Source organism: Erpetoichthys calabaricus, chromosome 12, assembly GCF_900747795.2.
Source record: "Erpetoichthys calabaricus chromosome 12, fErpCal1.3, whole genome shotgun sequence".
NCBI lineage: Eukaryota > Metazoa > Chordata > Cladistia > Polypteriformes > Polypteridae > Erpetoichthys > Erpetoichthys calabaricus.
Window position 1 is genome coordinate 158,539,473 of NC_041405.2, and position 14,725 is coordinate 158,554,197.

The 14,725-nt window shown below is 42.9% G+C and overlaps 1 protein-coding gene across 2 annotated transcripts in view; it reads left to right on the forward strand.

Moving 5' to 3' along the window:
• The window catches only part of reep6 (receptor accessory protein 6), a 65,823-nt gene that overhangs the window by 36,635 nt on the left and 14,463 nt on the right, over nt 1–14,725 (forward strand). For both annotated transcript variants that reach the window (XM_051935022.1, XM_028816618.2), the window contains exon 3: nt 10,159–10,297. In XM_051935022.1, the coding sequence (XP_051790982.1) occupies nt 10,159–10,297 (139 nt within the window). The remainder of the gene's footprint in view (nt 1–10,158; nt 10,298–14,725) is intronic.

Consider the following 14,725-nt stretch of genomic DNA (forward strand, 5'->3'; position numbering starts at 1 on the left):
TTATAAGAGAACAAGAGACGACTGGAATATTCGCCTTTACGCTAAAGAAAGTGGAGTCATAAGCTGAGAAAATGTAATCGGAGGAGTTGTCTTGTGCAATTAGACAAATGAAAAGAAGAGGTACTTTAGTATATTCAGACCTTTTTATTTTGTCCTTCAAATTAAAACTGACCCTGTTTGAGTTTGGAATGCATGCTTGTTTTAAGTGCAGCAGCTTACATTTTTAAATGGGAAACAAAAAGATAAAGACAAATTTGAAATGACTGCTTAGTTAACAATAGGCTTGTTAGGTTAACAGAGAAATGCGTCTTTTACTTAGAAACTTGTCAGCCTTGTGTCTTCTTGATAAACAACTTATGAACATTTGATAAATTTGCAGATTTTAAAAGAATTGTTCTATGTTTATTATTTGTTTCTGTGTGTCATACAGTACATGTTTTAGTAAGAAACAAGTACTGCATAATTAAAATAGATAGATAGATAGATACTTTATTAATCCCAGTGGGAAATTCACATTCTTCAGCAGCAGCATACTGATACAATAAATAATATTAAATTAAAGATTGATAATAATGCAGGTGAAAAACAGACAATAACTATGTATAATGTTAAATGTTAACGTTTACCCCCCCGGATGGAATTAAAGAGTTGCATAGTTTGGGGGAGGAATGATCTCCTCAATCTGTCAGTGGAGCAGGACAGTGACAGCAGTCTGTCGCTGAAGCTGCTCTTCTGTCTGGAGATGATACTATTAAGTGGATGCAGTGGATTCTCCATAATTGATAGGAGCCTGCTGAGCGCCCTTCGCTCTGCCACAGATGTTAAACTGTCCAGCTCCATGCCAACAATAGAGCTTGCCTTCCTCACCAGTTTATCCAGACGTGAGGCGTCTTTCCTCTTAATGCTGCCTCCCCAGCACACCACTGCGTAGAAGAGGGCGCTCGCCACAACTGTCTGATAGAACATCTGCAACATCTTATTGCAGATGTTGAAGGACGCCAGCCTTCTAAGGTAGTATAACCGGCTCTGTCCTTTCTTGCACAGCGCATCAGTATTGGCAGTCCAGTCTAATTTATCATCCAGCTGCACTCCCAGATATTTATAGGTCTGCACCCTCTGCACACAGTCACCTTTGATGATCACAGGGTCTATGAGGGGTCTGGGCCTCCTAAAATCCACCACCAGCTCTTTGGTTTTGCTGGTGTTCAGGTGTAGGTGGTTTGAGTCGCACCATTTAACAAAGTCATTGATTAGGTCCCTATACTCCTCCTCCAGCCCATTCCTGATGCAGCCCACGATAGCAGTGTCATCAGCAAACTTTTGCACGTGGCAGGACTCCGAGTTATATTGGAAGTCTGATGTATATAGGCTGAACAGGACCGGAGAAAGTACAGTCCCCTGTGGCGCTCCTGTGTTGCTGACCACAATGTCAGACGTGCAGTTCCCAAGACGCACATACTGAGGTCTGTCTTTAAGATAGTCCACGATCCATGCCACTAGGTATGAATCTAATCCCATCTCTGTCAGCTTGTCCCTAAGGAGCAGAGGTTGGATTGTGTTGAAGGCGCTAGAGAAGTCTAGAAACATAATTCTTACAGCAGCACTGCCTCTGTCCAAGTGAGAGAGGGATCGGTGTAGCATATAGATGATGGCATCCTCCGCTCCCACCTTCTCCTGATATGCAAACTGCAGAGGGTCAAGGGCGTGTTGAACCTGTGGCCTAAGGTGGTGAAGCAGCAGCCTCTCCATGGTCTTCATCACATGTGATGTCAGAGCAACAGGCCGAAAGTCATTCAGCTCACTAGGACGGGATACCTTTGGGACTGGGGTGATACAAGATGTTTTCCAAAGCCTCGGGACTCTCCCCTGTTCCAGGCTCAGGTTGAAGATGTGCTGTAGAGGACCCCCCAGCTCTGATGCACAGACCTTCAGCAGTCGTGGCGATACTCCATCTGGACCCGCTGCTTTGCTGGCACGAAGTCTCCTCAGCTCTCTGCTCACTTGCGCTGTTGTAATTATGGGTGGGTATAGTATAGTAGTAGTATAGATAGATAGATAGATATAGATACTTTATTAATCCCAGGGGGAAATTCACATATTCCAGCAGCAAAAAATATTAAAGAGTAATAAAAAATGCAGGTAAAAAAAAAAAAAAACAGACAATAACTTGAATAATGTTCAACGTTTACCCCCTCTGGTGGAATTGAAGAGTCGCATAGTTTGGGGGAGGAATGATCTTCTCAGTCTGTCAGTGGAGCAGGACAGTGACAGCAGTCTGTCGCTGAAATTGCTCCTCTGTCTGGAGATGACACTGTTTAATGGATGTAGTGGATTCTCCATAATTGATAGGAGCCTGCTGAGCGCCCTTCGCTCTGCCACAGATGTTAAACTGTAAATATAGTAATCCATATTTACAATTACACCTGAAAAATTATGAATGTCTAGCTCAAATGTAGGCAAAGTCAGTCCTGGAGAGCCACAGTGGCTGCAGGTTTTTGTTCCAACCCAATTGCTTCATTAGAAACCAATGACTGCCAATGTCAGACCATATTTAATTTTATGGCTTGTTAGTCTACAATGTTAGGTTCTTATTTTGTAGATTTTTTCCTTTCCAAGGGTATCATCCAAATGATGTGAAGCCTAAAACTGATCATTTTCAGTCTGTCACATTTTTCTATTAAGTGTTTTATTAAGGCATATCAAAAAGTGCATGATGAACACACATAGAAACAAGCTAGATGGAGAACTGCTGGCCGCTTTATCATTTACATTTTATTGCTAATAAGGAGTCATTAAAACACTGAATGCAGCTGTTTAAGATTGAAATAAGCAATTAAGGGAGGGGAAACTTAACAAGCAAGATCACTAAAATGAAGCATCAAACTATCACTTAAGCACTAAGTGCTTCATTAGCAATAATTGACTGCTCATTAAGAAACTGGGTTGGAATAAAAAGCTGCAGGCACTGCGGCTCTCCAGGACCGACATTGCCTACCCCTGGTCTAGCTGATACACTGAAGAAAAAACACACCTGTATAAATATAGGAAATGTATACTTTAACAGCAAAAAAATCGCAATTATTGATTAAAAATGATGAAAACCTATGCTGTAAGTGCAAGTGAATTTACATGTAAGCAGTTTTTAATTGATTTTGTGAGTGTGTGTGTGTGTGTGTGTGTATGTGTATATATATATATATATATATATATATATATATATATATATATATATATTGTGATAAAGACTCTATATAATGCCTGACCCGACACAGATTGGACATGGGAGGCACGTGTAAAATAAATAGACTTTTATTTTTCTTCGTCTGTGGGCTACGCCTTCCCCGTACCCACAAACACAACACAGTCCCAAAAGCACAAGCAAAGACACACAACACACTTCTTCTACCACCACTCCTCCTTACCAAGCCTCCCGACTCTGGCCGCTGAGTGGTGGTTGCTGGCTCCTTTTATAGTTCACCTGGAAGTTCTCCAGGTGCTTGGTCCCCGAGTTCCGGCTGCACTTTCGGGTGTAATGAATATGTTACCCATACGGGCTCAGGAGTCCCAAACACAGCGCCCCCTGGCAGTGCCTGTGGGACCCAACAGGGCTGCACCCAACTCCAATTTACAGGAAGCCCTACGGGAACCCGAGGCACTGCTCCACCCCAGGGAGGTGGCCATCTATCGTCCAGGGGAAGGTATTGCAGTGTCCAGGGCTGCTCCCCCTGAATATAGCGTGCAGGGGTGTCCCGACTGGATATGGACGCCAGCCGCCTGTCAAAATATATATGTATATATATATATATATAGTGGCGGATGGCCCTTCGACACTGGATTTGGGGGAGCAGCCATGGGATGCACACTACGTCCCCCCGGAACACTTGATGACAGCACCCCCAGGTTGCATCGGGGCCGGTAATATGGAACACCGGAGCTCATCCTGATTGGGCTCCGTGGCCACTGCCAGGGGGAGCTGCAAGGCTTCCTGAGCCCGTGTGGGCGGCAACGCAGCCATACCTGGAGGTGCAGCCTAATTGAGGTTGATTACCACCTGAAGCACTTCTGGGTGGGCTATTAAGATAGATAGATATTTACTTTATTAATCCCAAGGGGAAATTCCCATTCTCCAGCAGCAGCATACTGATACAAAAACAATATTAAATTAAAGAGTGATAACAATGCAGGTATAACAGACAATAATTTTGTATAATGTTAATGTTTACCCCCCCGGGTGGAATTGAAGAGTCACATAGTGTGGTGGAGGAACGATCTCCTCAGTCTGTCAGTGGAGCAGGACGGTGACAGCAGTCTGTCGCTGAAGCTACTCCTCTGTCTGGAGATGATCCTGTTCAGTGGATGCCGTGGATTGTCCATGATTGACAGGAGTCTGCTCAGCGCCAGTCACTCTGCCACAAATGTCAAACTGTCCAGCTCCGTGCCTACAATAGAGCCTGCCTTCCTCACCAGTTTGTCCAGGTGTGAGGCGTCCCTCTTCTTTATGCTGCCTCCCCAGCACACCAATGCGTAGAAGAGGATGCTCACCACAACCGTCTGATAGAACATCTGCAGCATTTTATTGCAGATGTTGAAGGACGCCAGCCTTCTAAGGAAGTATAGTCGGCTCTGTCCTCTCTTACACAGAGCATCAGTATTGGCAGTCCAGTCCAATTTATCATCGATCTGCACTCCCAGGTATTTATAGGTCTGCACCCTCTGCACACAGTCACCTCGGATGATCACGGGGTCTGTGAGGGGCCTGGTCCTCCTACAATCTACCACCAGCTCCTTGGTTTTGCTGGTGTTCAGTTGTAGGTGGTTTGAGTCGCACCATTTAACAAAGTCCTTGATTAGATTTCTATACTCCTCCTCCTGCCCACTCCTGATGCAGCCCACGATAGCAGTGTCGTCCGCGAACTTTTGCACATGGCAGGACTCGGAGTTGTATTTGAAGTCTGATGTATATAGACTGAACAGGACCAGAGAAAGTACAGTCCCCTGCGGTGCTCCTGTGTTGTGTTGCTGACCACAATGTCAGACCTGCAGTTCCCGAGACGCACATACTGAGGTCTGTCTTTAAGATAGTCCACGATCCATGACACCAGGTATGAATCTACTCCCATCTAAAGGGAGCCTGCAGCCACTACTCAGGCGCCAGAGTCGGGAGGAGGAGGACAAAGCTGCCCTGGGAGGAGTGAAGGAAAGAAGAGTGATTTGGGGTGTTTTATTTGTGTTTCGGGACTGTGTAGGGCCAGTGGGACACGGGGAAGACGTGCCCCATGGCTGAAGAAAGAAAATAAAGACTTTCTGTTTATTTTGCCCGTGCCTCTGGTGTCAGTCTGTGTAGGGTCGGCGCCAATAAAGCACTAATATCACTATATATATATATATATATATATATATATATATATATATATATATATAAAAACGGTCATGCTGAACGATGTTACAGGCAGCATGATGTTTCATGTCTATCACATGTGCTCAGAGTGAACCTGCTCTCATCTGTGAAAAGCACAGGGTGCCAGTGGTGGACCTGCCAATTCTGGTATTCTATGGCAAATACCAGTTGAGCTCTACGGTGTCCACTAGAGGACGTCGGGCCCTCAGGCCATCCTCATGAATTCTGTTTCTGCTTGTTTGGTCCGAGACATTCACACCATTGGCCAGCCTGCCTGCTGGAGGTCATTTTGTAGGCTCTGACAGTGCTGATCCTGTTCCTCCTTGCCCAAAGGAGCAGATACCGGTGGGTCCTGCTGATGGGTTAAGGACCTTCTACGAGGGGCCCTGTCCATCTCTGCTAGAGTAACTGTCTCTCTCCTGGAATCTCCTCCATGCCCTTGAGACTGTGCTGGGAGACACAGCAAACCTTCTGGCAATGGCAATATCTGTCCCTCTATCCTTTCTGGATCCATTTCTGATCTTTTACTGTCTTCACCTATTCCACCAACACTAGATAGTCTTATTGACCACTATAACTCAGCCCTTCATTCAGCATTAGATAAAACAGCTCCTTTAAAACATAAGGAGGTTTCCTTTAAATGTTCAGCTCCTTGGTATAACTCAGAATTGCGATCTATGAAAGCAGCTGGCCGACGCCTTGAGAGAATGTCACGTAAGACTGGCCTCACCGTGCACATCCAGGCTTTCTCTGACCACAAAAGAGCTTACAGAGAAGCACTAACTTCTGCCAAGAACACCCATTATGGCAGAATAATGGAAAATGGCCACGATAACCCAAGGGTTCTGTTCTCTTTAGTTAATAAACTACTCGAACCTGCATCTGGCCCAACTACCTCTTCTACTGAAGTCTGTGAGGAATTCCTCCACTTTTTCCGTAACAAAATTAATGATCTAAATAATTCAACTAACATAAATACATCATCTGTTTATATCTCTCCTTGTTTTCCCACTCCATCCAGCTCCTTCTCTAAGTTCTCACCAGTCACATCTGCGTCTGTTAATAACTTGCTTTGTAAGATGAGGCCGACTACTTGTGTACTGGACCCCATCCCCAGCACACCACTTAAATCCTGCCTTCATGACATAATCCCGACTGTTACAACAATAATAAAGTCATTCCTTGACACTGGCTCTGTGCTGCTCACTTTTAAAATTGCTTCTGTAACCCCAATGTTAAAAAAGTCTGGTCTTGATGTTGACAATCTTAACAATTTCCGGCCTATCTCCCACTTACCTTTCCTGTCAAAAGTTCTTGAACGTGTTGTAGCTTCCCAACTCACCAATTACCTAACCTCTAATAATTTGATGGAACCCTTTCATTCTGGTGTCAGGGCACAGCACAGCTGTGAAACTGCTCTGCTGCGGGTAACCAATGATTTGCTTATGGCAGCAGACTCTGGACAGACCAGCATATTAATTCTGTTAGACCTCAGTGCAGCATTTGACACTCAGGTCAGACATGACATCCTACTGTCCAGAATGGAGAACATGCTGGGTATCTCTGACACTGCCCTCCAGTGGTTCAAGTCCTATCTGACTGATAGGCAAGAGTTTGTTAGTCCTGGCAACAGCAGATCCAGCTCAGCGCCGGTCACACAAGGAGTTTCTCAGGGCTCTGTCCTCGGTCCTCTGCTTTTCTGTATTTATATGCTTCCCCTTGGCCATAATATCCGTAGCTATGGATTGGGTTATCATTTTTATGCAGGTGATACTCAACTCTACTTCAATGTGAAAAGTGGAACTTCATCAGAGCTTTCTCAGCTCACAACCTGCCTTAGTGAAATTAAAACCTGGATGGAGCAGAACTCTTTAAAATTAAATTACAATAAAACTGAACTCCTGTAAATTGGGACTAAAATGCAACTTAATAAAATGAGCTCCTTCCCAGTCTATCTTGGCAGTGATCTCATCAGATCTGCCTCTACTGTAAAAAATCTTGGTGTCATTTTTGATTCCGCCCTCTCTTTTTCTACCCACATAAATCACATTAAGAAACTTTCTTACTTTCACCTCCGTAACATATCCCGTGTTCGCTCCTTCCTCTCCTTCTCTAATGCTGAGAAACTTGTCCATGCTTTTATCACATCCCGCATCGATTATTGTAATTCCCTACTGGCAGGTGCCCCTTCTAATCTTATATCACAGCTCCAGCTTAGTCAAAACTCAGCTGCAAGAGTCCTGACACGGACCAGCAGCAGCGAGCACATCACACCATCCTGCTCCGTCTCCACTGGCTCCCTGTGTCTTACAGAATCGAATATAAAATCCTACTAATAACCTACAAAGCTTTAAATAACCTCGCACCAAACTACATCAGTGACCTTCTCCATCACTATGTGCCTGCCCGCCCACTAAGGTCCTCTGATTCTGGTAATCTTGTTGTGCCCCTCACTAATCTACACTTCATGGGTGACAGGGCCTTCAGCTGTATAGCGCCCAGACTCTGGAATGACCTACCGAAATTAATCAGGTCAGCTGACTCCATGAATTCTTTTAAAAAACAACTCAAAACTCATCTGTTCTGGAAGGCTTTTAGCTCTACTTGACTTTATTACCTTTCTCTCAGTTTACTTCTCTGTCAAGATGCTCAAGTAACCTGTGTGTGTGTGCGAGACCATCAATTATGTTGTCTGTTTTTTTTTCAGAATTCACTGTCTTAATCTTCTTTATTTATTTATCTGGTTTGTACAATGCTATATACTGTATACACTGCCGTTCTTTATTATATTCTGTAAGTGCCTTGAGCATGGGAAAGGCGCTATATAAATAAAATGTATTATTATTATTATTATTATTATTATTATTATTATTATTAATGGCACGTGGTATTGATGTGCCATCCTGGAGAAGTTGGACTACCTGTGCCACCTCTGTAGGGTCCAGGTATGGCCTCATGCTACCAGTAGTGACACTGACCGTAGCCAAATGCAAAATGAGTGACAAAACAGATGAAGAGGGAAAAATGTCAGTGGCCACCCTCTACCCGTTAAACCATTCATTCCTGTTTTAGGGGTCATCTCAGTGTTGCCCCTCTAGTGCACCAAAGCAGCTGAAACTGATGAACAAGCCCCTCTGCTACTTCACTGACCAGATCAATAGCCCAGAAGTTTCAGTGACTTGATGCTATACTCTGATTTAAAAGTGTTCATTTTTTTCAGAAGTGTGTATGTGTGTGTATATATATATATATATATATATATATATATATATATATATATATATATATATATATATATAATATCATATAGTGAATGACGGGTGGCACTTCATCTCCTTTAACACCCAACAGGCTCGGACACAAGTGTACAAGCAAAAGAGTTTTTATTTATGGGAAACTCCTCCTTAAGCATTTCCCACCATCACCATTTAAAATGTGTAGAAAACGATTAACTGTAGAACTCAATATCAAATGGCAAACGCATAAATACCATGGGGCGGCATGGTGGCGCAGTGGGTAGCGCTGCTGCCTCGCAGTTGGGAGACCTGGGGACCTGGGTTCGCTTCCCGTCACACCCACATTCCCATAGTCAGCATCTCCATGCCTGCTCATGCAGTGGTTAAAAGTGTAGTATTTATGCGCGCATTACAGTGTTCACGACAAAGCTTTTATGCATTATAAGAAAAGCAGTGTATTACACTTATAGGTTCACCTCAAATAATGTGATGCCTTGGTTAATCAGGGCACAGATAACTTGGGTTCTTCTATAATTCAATCTACTAACTATTCTCAGAGACAATCCTCTAAAGCCCAGCAAAGATTAATAACAGACTGCTAAATCATAACAGTTGCAGTTACATAGTGAATTACAATTCCCTCCATAATGTTTGTAACAGAGCGGCACGGTGGCACAGTGGGTAGCGCTGCTGCCTCGCAGGTGGGATACCTGGGGACCTGGGTTCGCTTCCCGGGTCCTCCCTGCGTGGAGTTTGCATGTTCACCCCGTGTCTGCGTGGGTTTCCTCCGGGCGCTCCGGTTTCCTCCCACAGTCCAAAGACATGCAGGTTAGGTGGATTGGCGATTCTAAATTGGCCCTAGTGTGTGTTTGTGTGTGTCCTGCGGTGGGTTGGCACCCTGCCCGGGATTGGTTCCTGCCTTGTGCCCTGTGTTGGCTGGGATTGGCTCCAGCAGACCCCCGTGACCCTGTGTTCGGATTCAGCGGGTTGGAAAATGGATGGATGGATAAATACCATGTTTGTAAAGAAAGAGCTTTGACTTTGAAAAATACCAAACATATCCTTTAAAGGTTGTCAAGGGTTTCTATGAGAACATAAGAAATTTAACAAACGAGTGTAATATTCTTAAAGGATTTGACTGACTTATTATGCAGAGTTCACCTACAACTCCATACTCAAAGACTTTACCTTTAAGACAAATAAAACAAAAAATAACATTTCCCGTTACCACTTTCATGTATTGATGTCATATTTTGGAAGTAAATGTGTTTGAACGTTTTCCACTAATTTTTAGAATTTTTTTGTGTCAGTAAAATTTATTCCTCTTTTTTCCTTTTTTTTATCCTTACCATGACAAAAATGACTTCCTGTTTACCTGATCCATAAGTGTATTTTTCATTCCTAAAGTTAAGGGCATGTGGCAAAAGTGAGAGGGTGCTGATGAAATTAATATGCTGCCTTTTGCTATTTTAATTCCCCACAGTGACAATTTTAACATCCATGTTGCTCTTTTTACCTCCATAGGATCAAGGCCATTGAAAGCGTTAATAAGGATGACGACACCCAGTGGCTGACCTATTGGGTTGTTTATGGAATCTTCAACATTGCAGAGTTCTTCTCAGACATCTTCCTTTTTTGGTTTCCATTTTATTACGCTGGAAAGGTAAGAGAGAAGTGAATCCTGCTGGGGTTTGGCTGTTTCCAGGCAGGCAGCAGACATATGTGGTGCCATGGCTGAGTCGCTGGACTTTAAACCACAAGGTTCCTTGTGGCTCAGCTGTGTGAAACTGAGTGAGTCACTTGACTTGCCACAGTACAGAAACTAATCGGCAGAAGTAAGAAAAAAGGACTGGGAGATGAGTCTTAAGTCAAAAAAGCAAAACACAAACACACACACACACACAAAATGATTGTGTCAGAGACAAAAAACAATTCACAAGTTAAATTGCTTTGCCAAAAATGCAGTAACCTTCATCCATCCATCCATCTTCCTAACTTGCCTATCCATGACAGGGTTGTGGGTGAGCTGGCACATAGAGTACAAGACAGGAACAATCCCTGGATGCAGCTGGAACCTTTCACAGCACGAACAATTTTATTGATTTTTATATATATATATATATATATATATATATATATATATATACATACACACACACTAGCCACACCTCCCAGGTCCGCCCACGTAGTAGTGAAACAGGACAGTGAGGAGGGCCCTGCCTGGCTCCCCACTCCTGACGTCGTGCCTCCCCCTTCTCTCGGCCTGCAGCCTCTATCTTGGACTCCTGCAAGCGAACTATGATTCTTAGTGCAATGAGAGGAGTCGCAAAATCAACCAGAATGTTGCCATGAAGTGTAATGTGTTCCTTTGCACTGTTGCATTTGGGTGACAGAATGCCCATGTTGTGTTGTCTTGACAATTGTGACAATTCGGATGTCTTGTTATGAAGAAATGCCTTCAGGGCATTCAATCCGCATGGGCACCAGAGCCTACAGGTGCCCCATCATCCAGCTGGTTGTCACCATCTCGGTCACGGTCATTGTCATCAACATATTCATCTTGCAACTCATCTAGTTGTTTCAAAACACCAGCAGTTTTCCTTCTCCATTTATTTATTTATATATATTTTTTTTCCTTGTTTATTTTTGCCTTATTAAAAAGCCCTTAGCAGTTCTCCTTTGGCCATGCTCTCCTTCTCAAGGGTGGGGTTTGATTTGTCTTCAATCCTTTTTTGTATAAATAGATCTATTTGTATGGAATGATTACAATAAAATTAATAAATAAAATTTTAAAAAAACACCAGTTTTACAGAGGTGTGCAAAAGTATTCAATCCTCTTGAAAGTCCTCATAGTTTTCTAGTTTGAGCACACATTTACCTGTTCAGTATTTTTAATGTGCTGTAACAATGCATTTCCAAAGTCCAAAGTAACCATTTCCTGTAGATATTTAACTGAAGAAGAAAAACTCCCAAGTGAGCGTTTGCCTAAGAATTCAAGGCCTGCACATTCGTACTTTGTTGAGACCACCCCTTTTGCTGCAGCAACGGCCTTCATTCTTTTGGGGTCAGTATGTCCCAGTTTTGTTCAGGAGTGATTCTTCCTCATTCTTCTTGGCAGAATTGATCGAGACCCTCTAGGCTGGTGGGATTGCGCCTCTGGACAGCAGTTTTTATTCTCTATAGGGTTAAAAGTAGGGCTTTGACTTGGCCATTCCAAAACATTCACCTTTCTGTTTCTGAGCCATTCCAGTGTCATTTTGACCTTCTGCTGAGGGTCATTGTCATGTTGAAAGATGAATGTTCTCCTGAGCTGTAGGTTCATAGCAGACTAGAGCAGGTTCTCCTGCAATATTAGGAAATATTTGTGTCCATCCATTGTCCCATCAACTCTTGACAAAATTCCCAGTCCCAGCACATGAAAAGCATCCCCACAGTATGATTCTGCCACCACCATATTTCACCGTAGACGTGGTGTTTCTTGAGGCTTGGCCAGCATTAGTTTTACGCCACACATACTTCTTTGAAGTCTGGCCATAAAGTTCTCTTTTGGTCTCGTCTGACCATAAAATTGTCTTCCACATCTTAACTGGGTCTTTCTCATGCTTTGTAGCAAATGCCATACTTGCTTTTATGTGGACTTTCTTAAGGAATGGCTTCTTTCTTCCTACCCTCCCGCAGAGGCCTGTTTTATGGAGAACTCTTGAAATTGTGGACCCCACCTTAACTTCAGTTTCAACCAAAGAGCACTGCAGACTTCTGAGAGTGACGATTGGATTTTTAGTTGATGTCTCACTCTGATATTTAGTTTGGAGGGATGGTCTGTTCTAGTAAGAGTCCTGGGTGCTGTGATGAACCTTCCACTTTCTGATGACTGACCCAGCACTGCTTGACGTGACATTCAGACTATTCAATATTTTTTTGTAGCTATTTTCTGCCTTGTGCATTTCAATGACTTTGTGTCTCGCCTCAGCAGAATGCTCCTTTGCCTTCATTTTTGCAATGATTGTCCACCAAAGACTAAAACCTTACAAAATGGAATTGTTATATCCAGAGAGATGGAAAGGACTCACAAGTAGGACCTCATTATTTTTAATTATGACTGTCGAATGACCTTTGTGTCGTTTGGCATTCATTTATCAATTGTGTAAGCCTGGAGCTTCCAAACCACAGAGTGGTAAATATTTATGCAGACTTGAACTTTGGAGTCTTCTTCAATTACATATCTACAGAAAATGGTTTACTTGGATTTTAGAAATGTATTGTTACAGCGTAAGAGATCACATTAAAAATACTGAATTAATAAATTTGTGGACAAATCTTTTGTTATGTGGAAAATTCTGATGACTTTCAAGGGGATTGAATACTTTTGCACGCCACTGTATACCTTATTTGTGATGACATAACTACTGACTATCTATTGCGAAAAGATCAGACTTGACACACTTAAAAAGTTTTGGGGCAGCCACCCATATATTATTCCAGGCTGCAATGAGTTTAGTTTTGTAGACAGACGTGTCTCTGTTGGAGTCCAGACATGAACTGACTGGTTTTGGAAGATGGTGGTTTTAAGGAGGAAGGCAGGAAGTGACATAGGGGAATCAGAAGTGACCTTCTTCTGATGTTGTCTTAGGCGCCGGAACCGGAAGTGACATCAGCCTAGGCGTCGGAAGTAACATCGTCTTAGACACCAGAAATGGAAGTGACATCTTCAAGGATGGGTCAGACAGGTTTTCCCGTGGCTGGTCTGCTAAGACAGCAGGAGAAGGTTTAGTGCACCATGCCACCCCCTGACCTGGCGTGGAACTACCTTCACTTGTTCCATACAACGTCCTCCTACTCGTACGTGCGTGACCTCTATTTATATCACTATTTTCTGCAAGATGTTGCATCTAAATAAATAAACAGACAAAGCAAAGTTCTATGGCTCTCCACTAGATGGCAGCACTATAGAAGATAAGTGAGATGTGGCGGTAAGCTGGCTGCATCTATAATGGCCATATATTGACATAAGAGTTATATCATACGTTACGCTTTGAGATCAGTGAGATACGACTTAGCTCGTAGCTCACATTCAAAGTGTTAATTCGAAATAGAGCACTAGTGAAAGTTTTTTAATACAGAATATCCACAGGTTTGTACAATATCAGTTTAATTCTTACTTTTGTCGACATTCAGGAGCAGGGAGCGAAAAATAGCTGTAAATGTTGGCAAAACTCGGTGTTCTATAATAGGTAGGCTCTCTTTGCTAGTAGGACTGTTAAACTTGTTGACTTGACAGCGAATCCCTTTGTGTATGTGAGTAGAGTAAACAACGTCTAGGATGGCATCGACATCAGGTGAGAGAGCGACGCGAATGTGCAAAGCAAAATACTCCATGCATATTAGTTACTTGTTTATTTATTTTTTGCGTATTATTGGATTATATCTTATCAAACGCCGATTTTGATGCAAGTGATCTGGGGATCGAAAACGAAAATCGGGACCTTGCATCAGTTGATCGATCCCCAGCTGATGTGCCTACAGCGATGTTCACCAAGGAAGGACTACACATACACAGATCTGTTGGAGGCAAGCTGGCATCTGGACTTAATCAAACAACACGGCATGCTAGTGGACACTATGGATTAGCAGCCACTTAACCAACAGGAATGTAACAAGTATGTAATTAGCATGTGAGTTTACATACTGTAGGGGCTCATGGAACATAAAACAGAGTGATATTTCTCTTAAATAAGTATTATTTGTTATGTTGGTTTATGTGTGAAACCACTGCTTTGCATGCACAAAAGGAAAAAAAGAAATAATTAGCCCTAAAGGAGTTAAGAACCGCCAACACCAAGACTGCACAGTGCATGACTTCCAGGACCGCACCCTCCGGCAATGGTTTGCCACATAAAAGTAACCAACTTTCAACATTTTGCTATCCATTTAAGAACTAACACGGCATCATGCCATTTCAAAAACATCAAACAGCAAATTTTGAATCAAGGTCCAGGTGGAAAATGAAAACTATTTCACGTACAGTGGTGAATCCCAATTATCTGAGGTAATGTGGACCGATGCTACCTCGAAATACTGAAAACAAATAGCA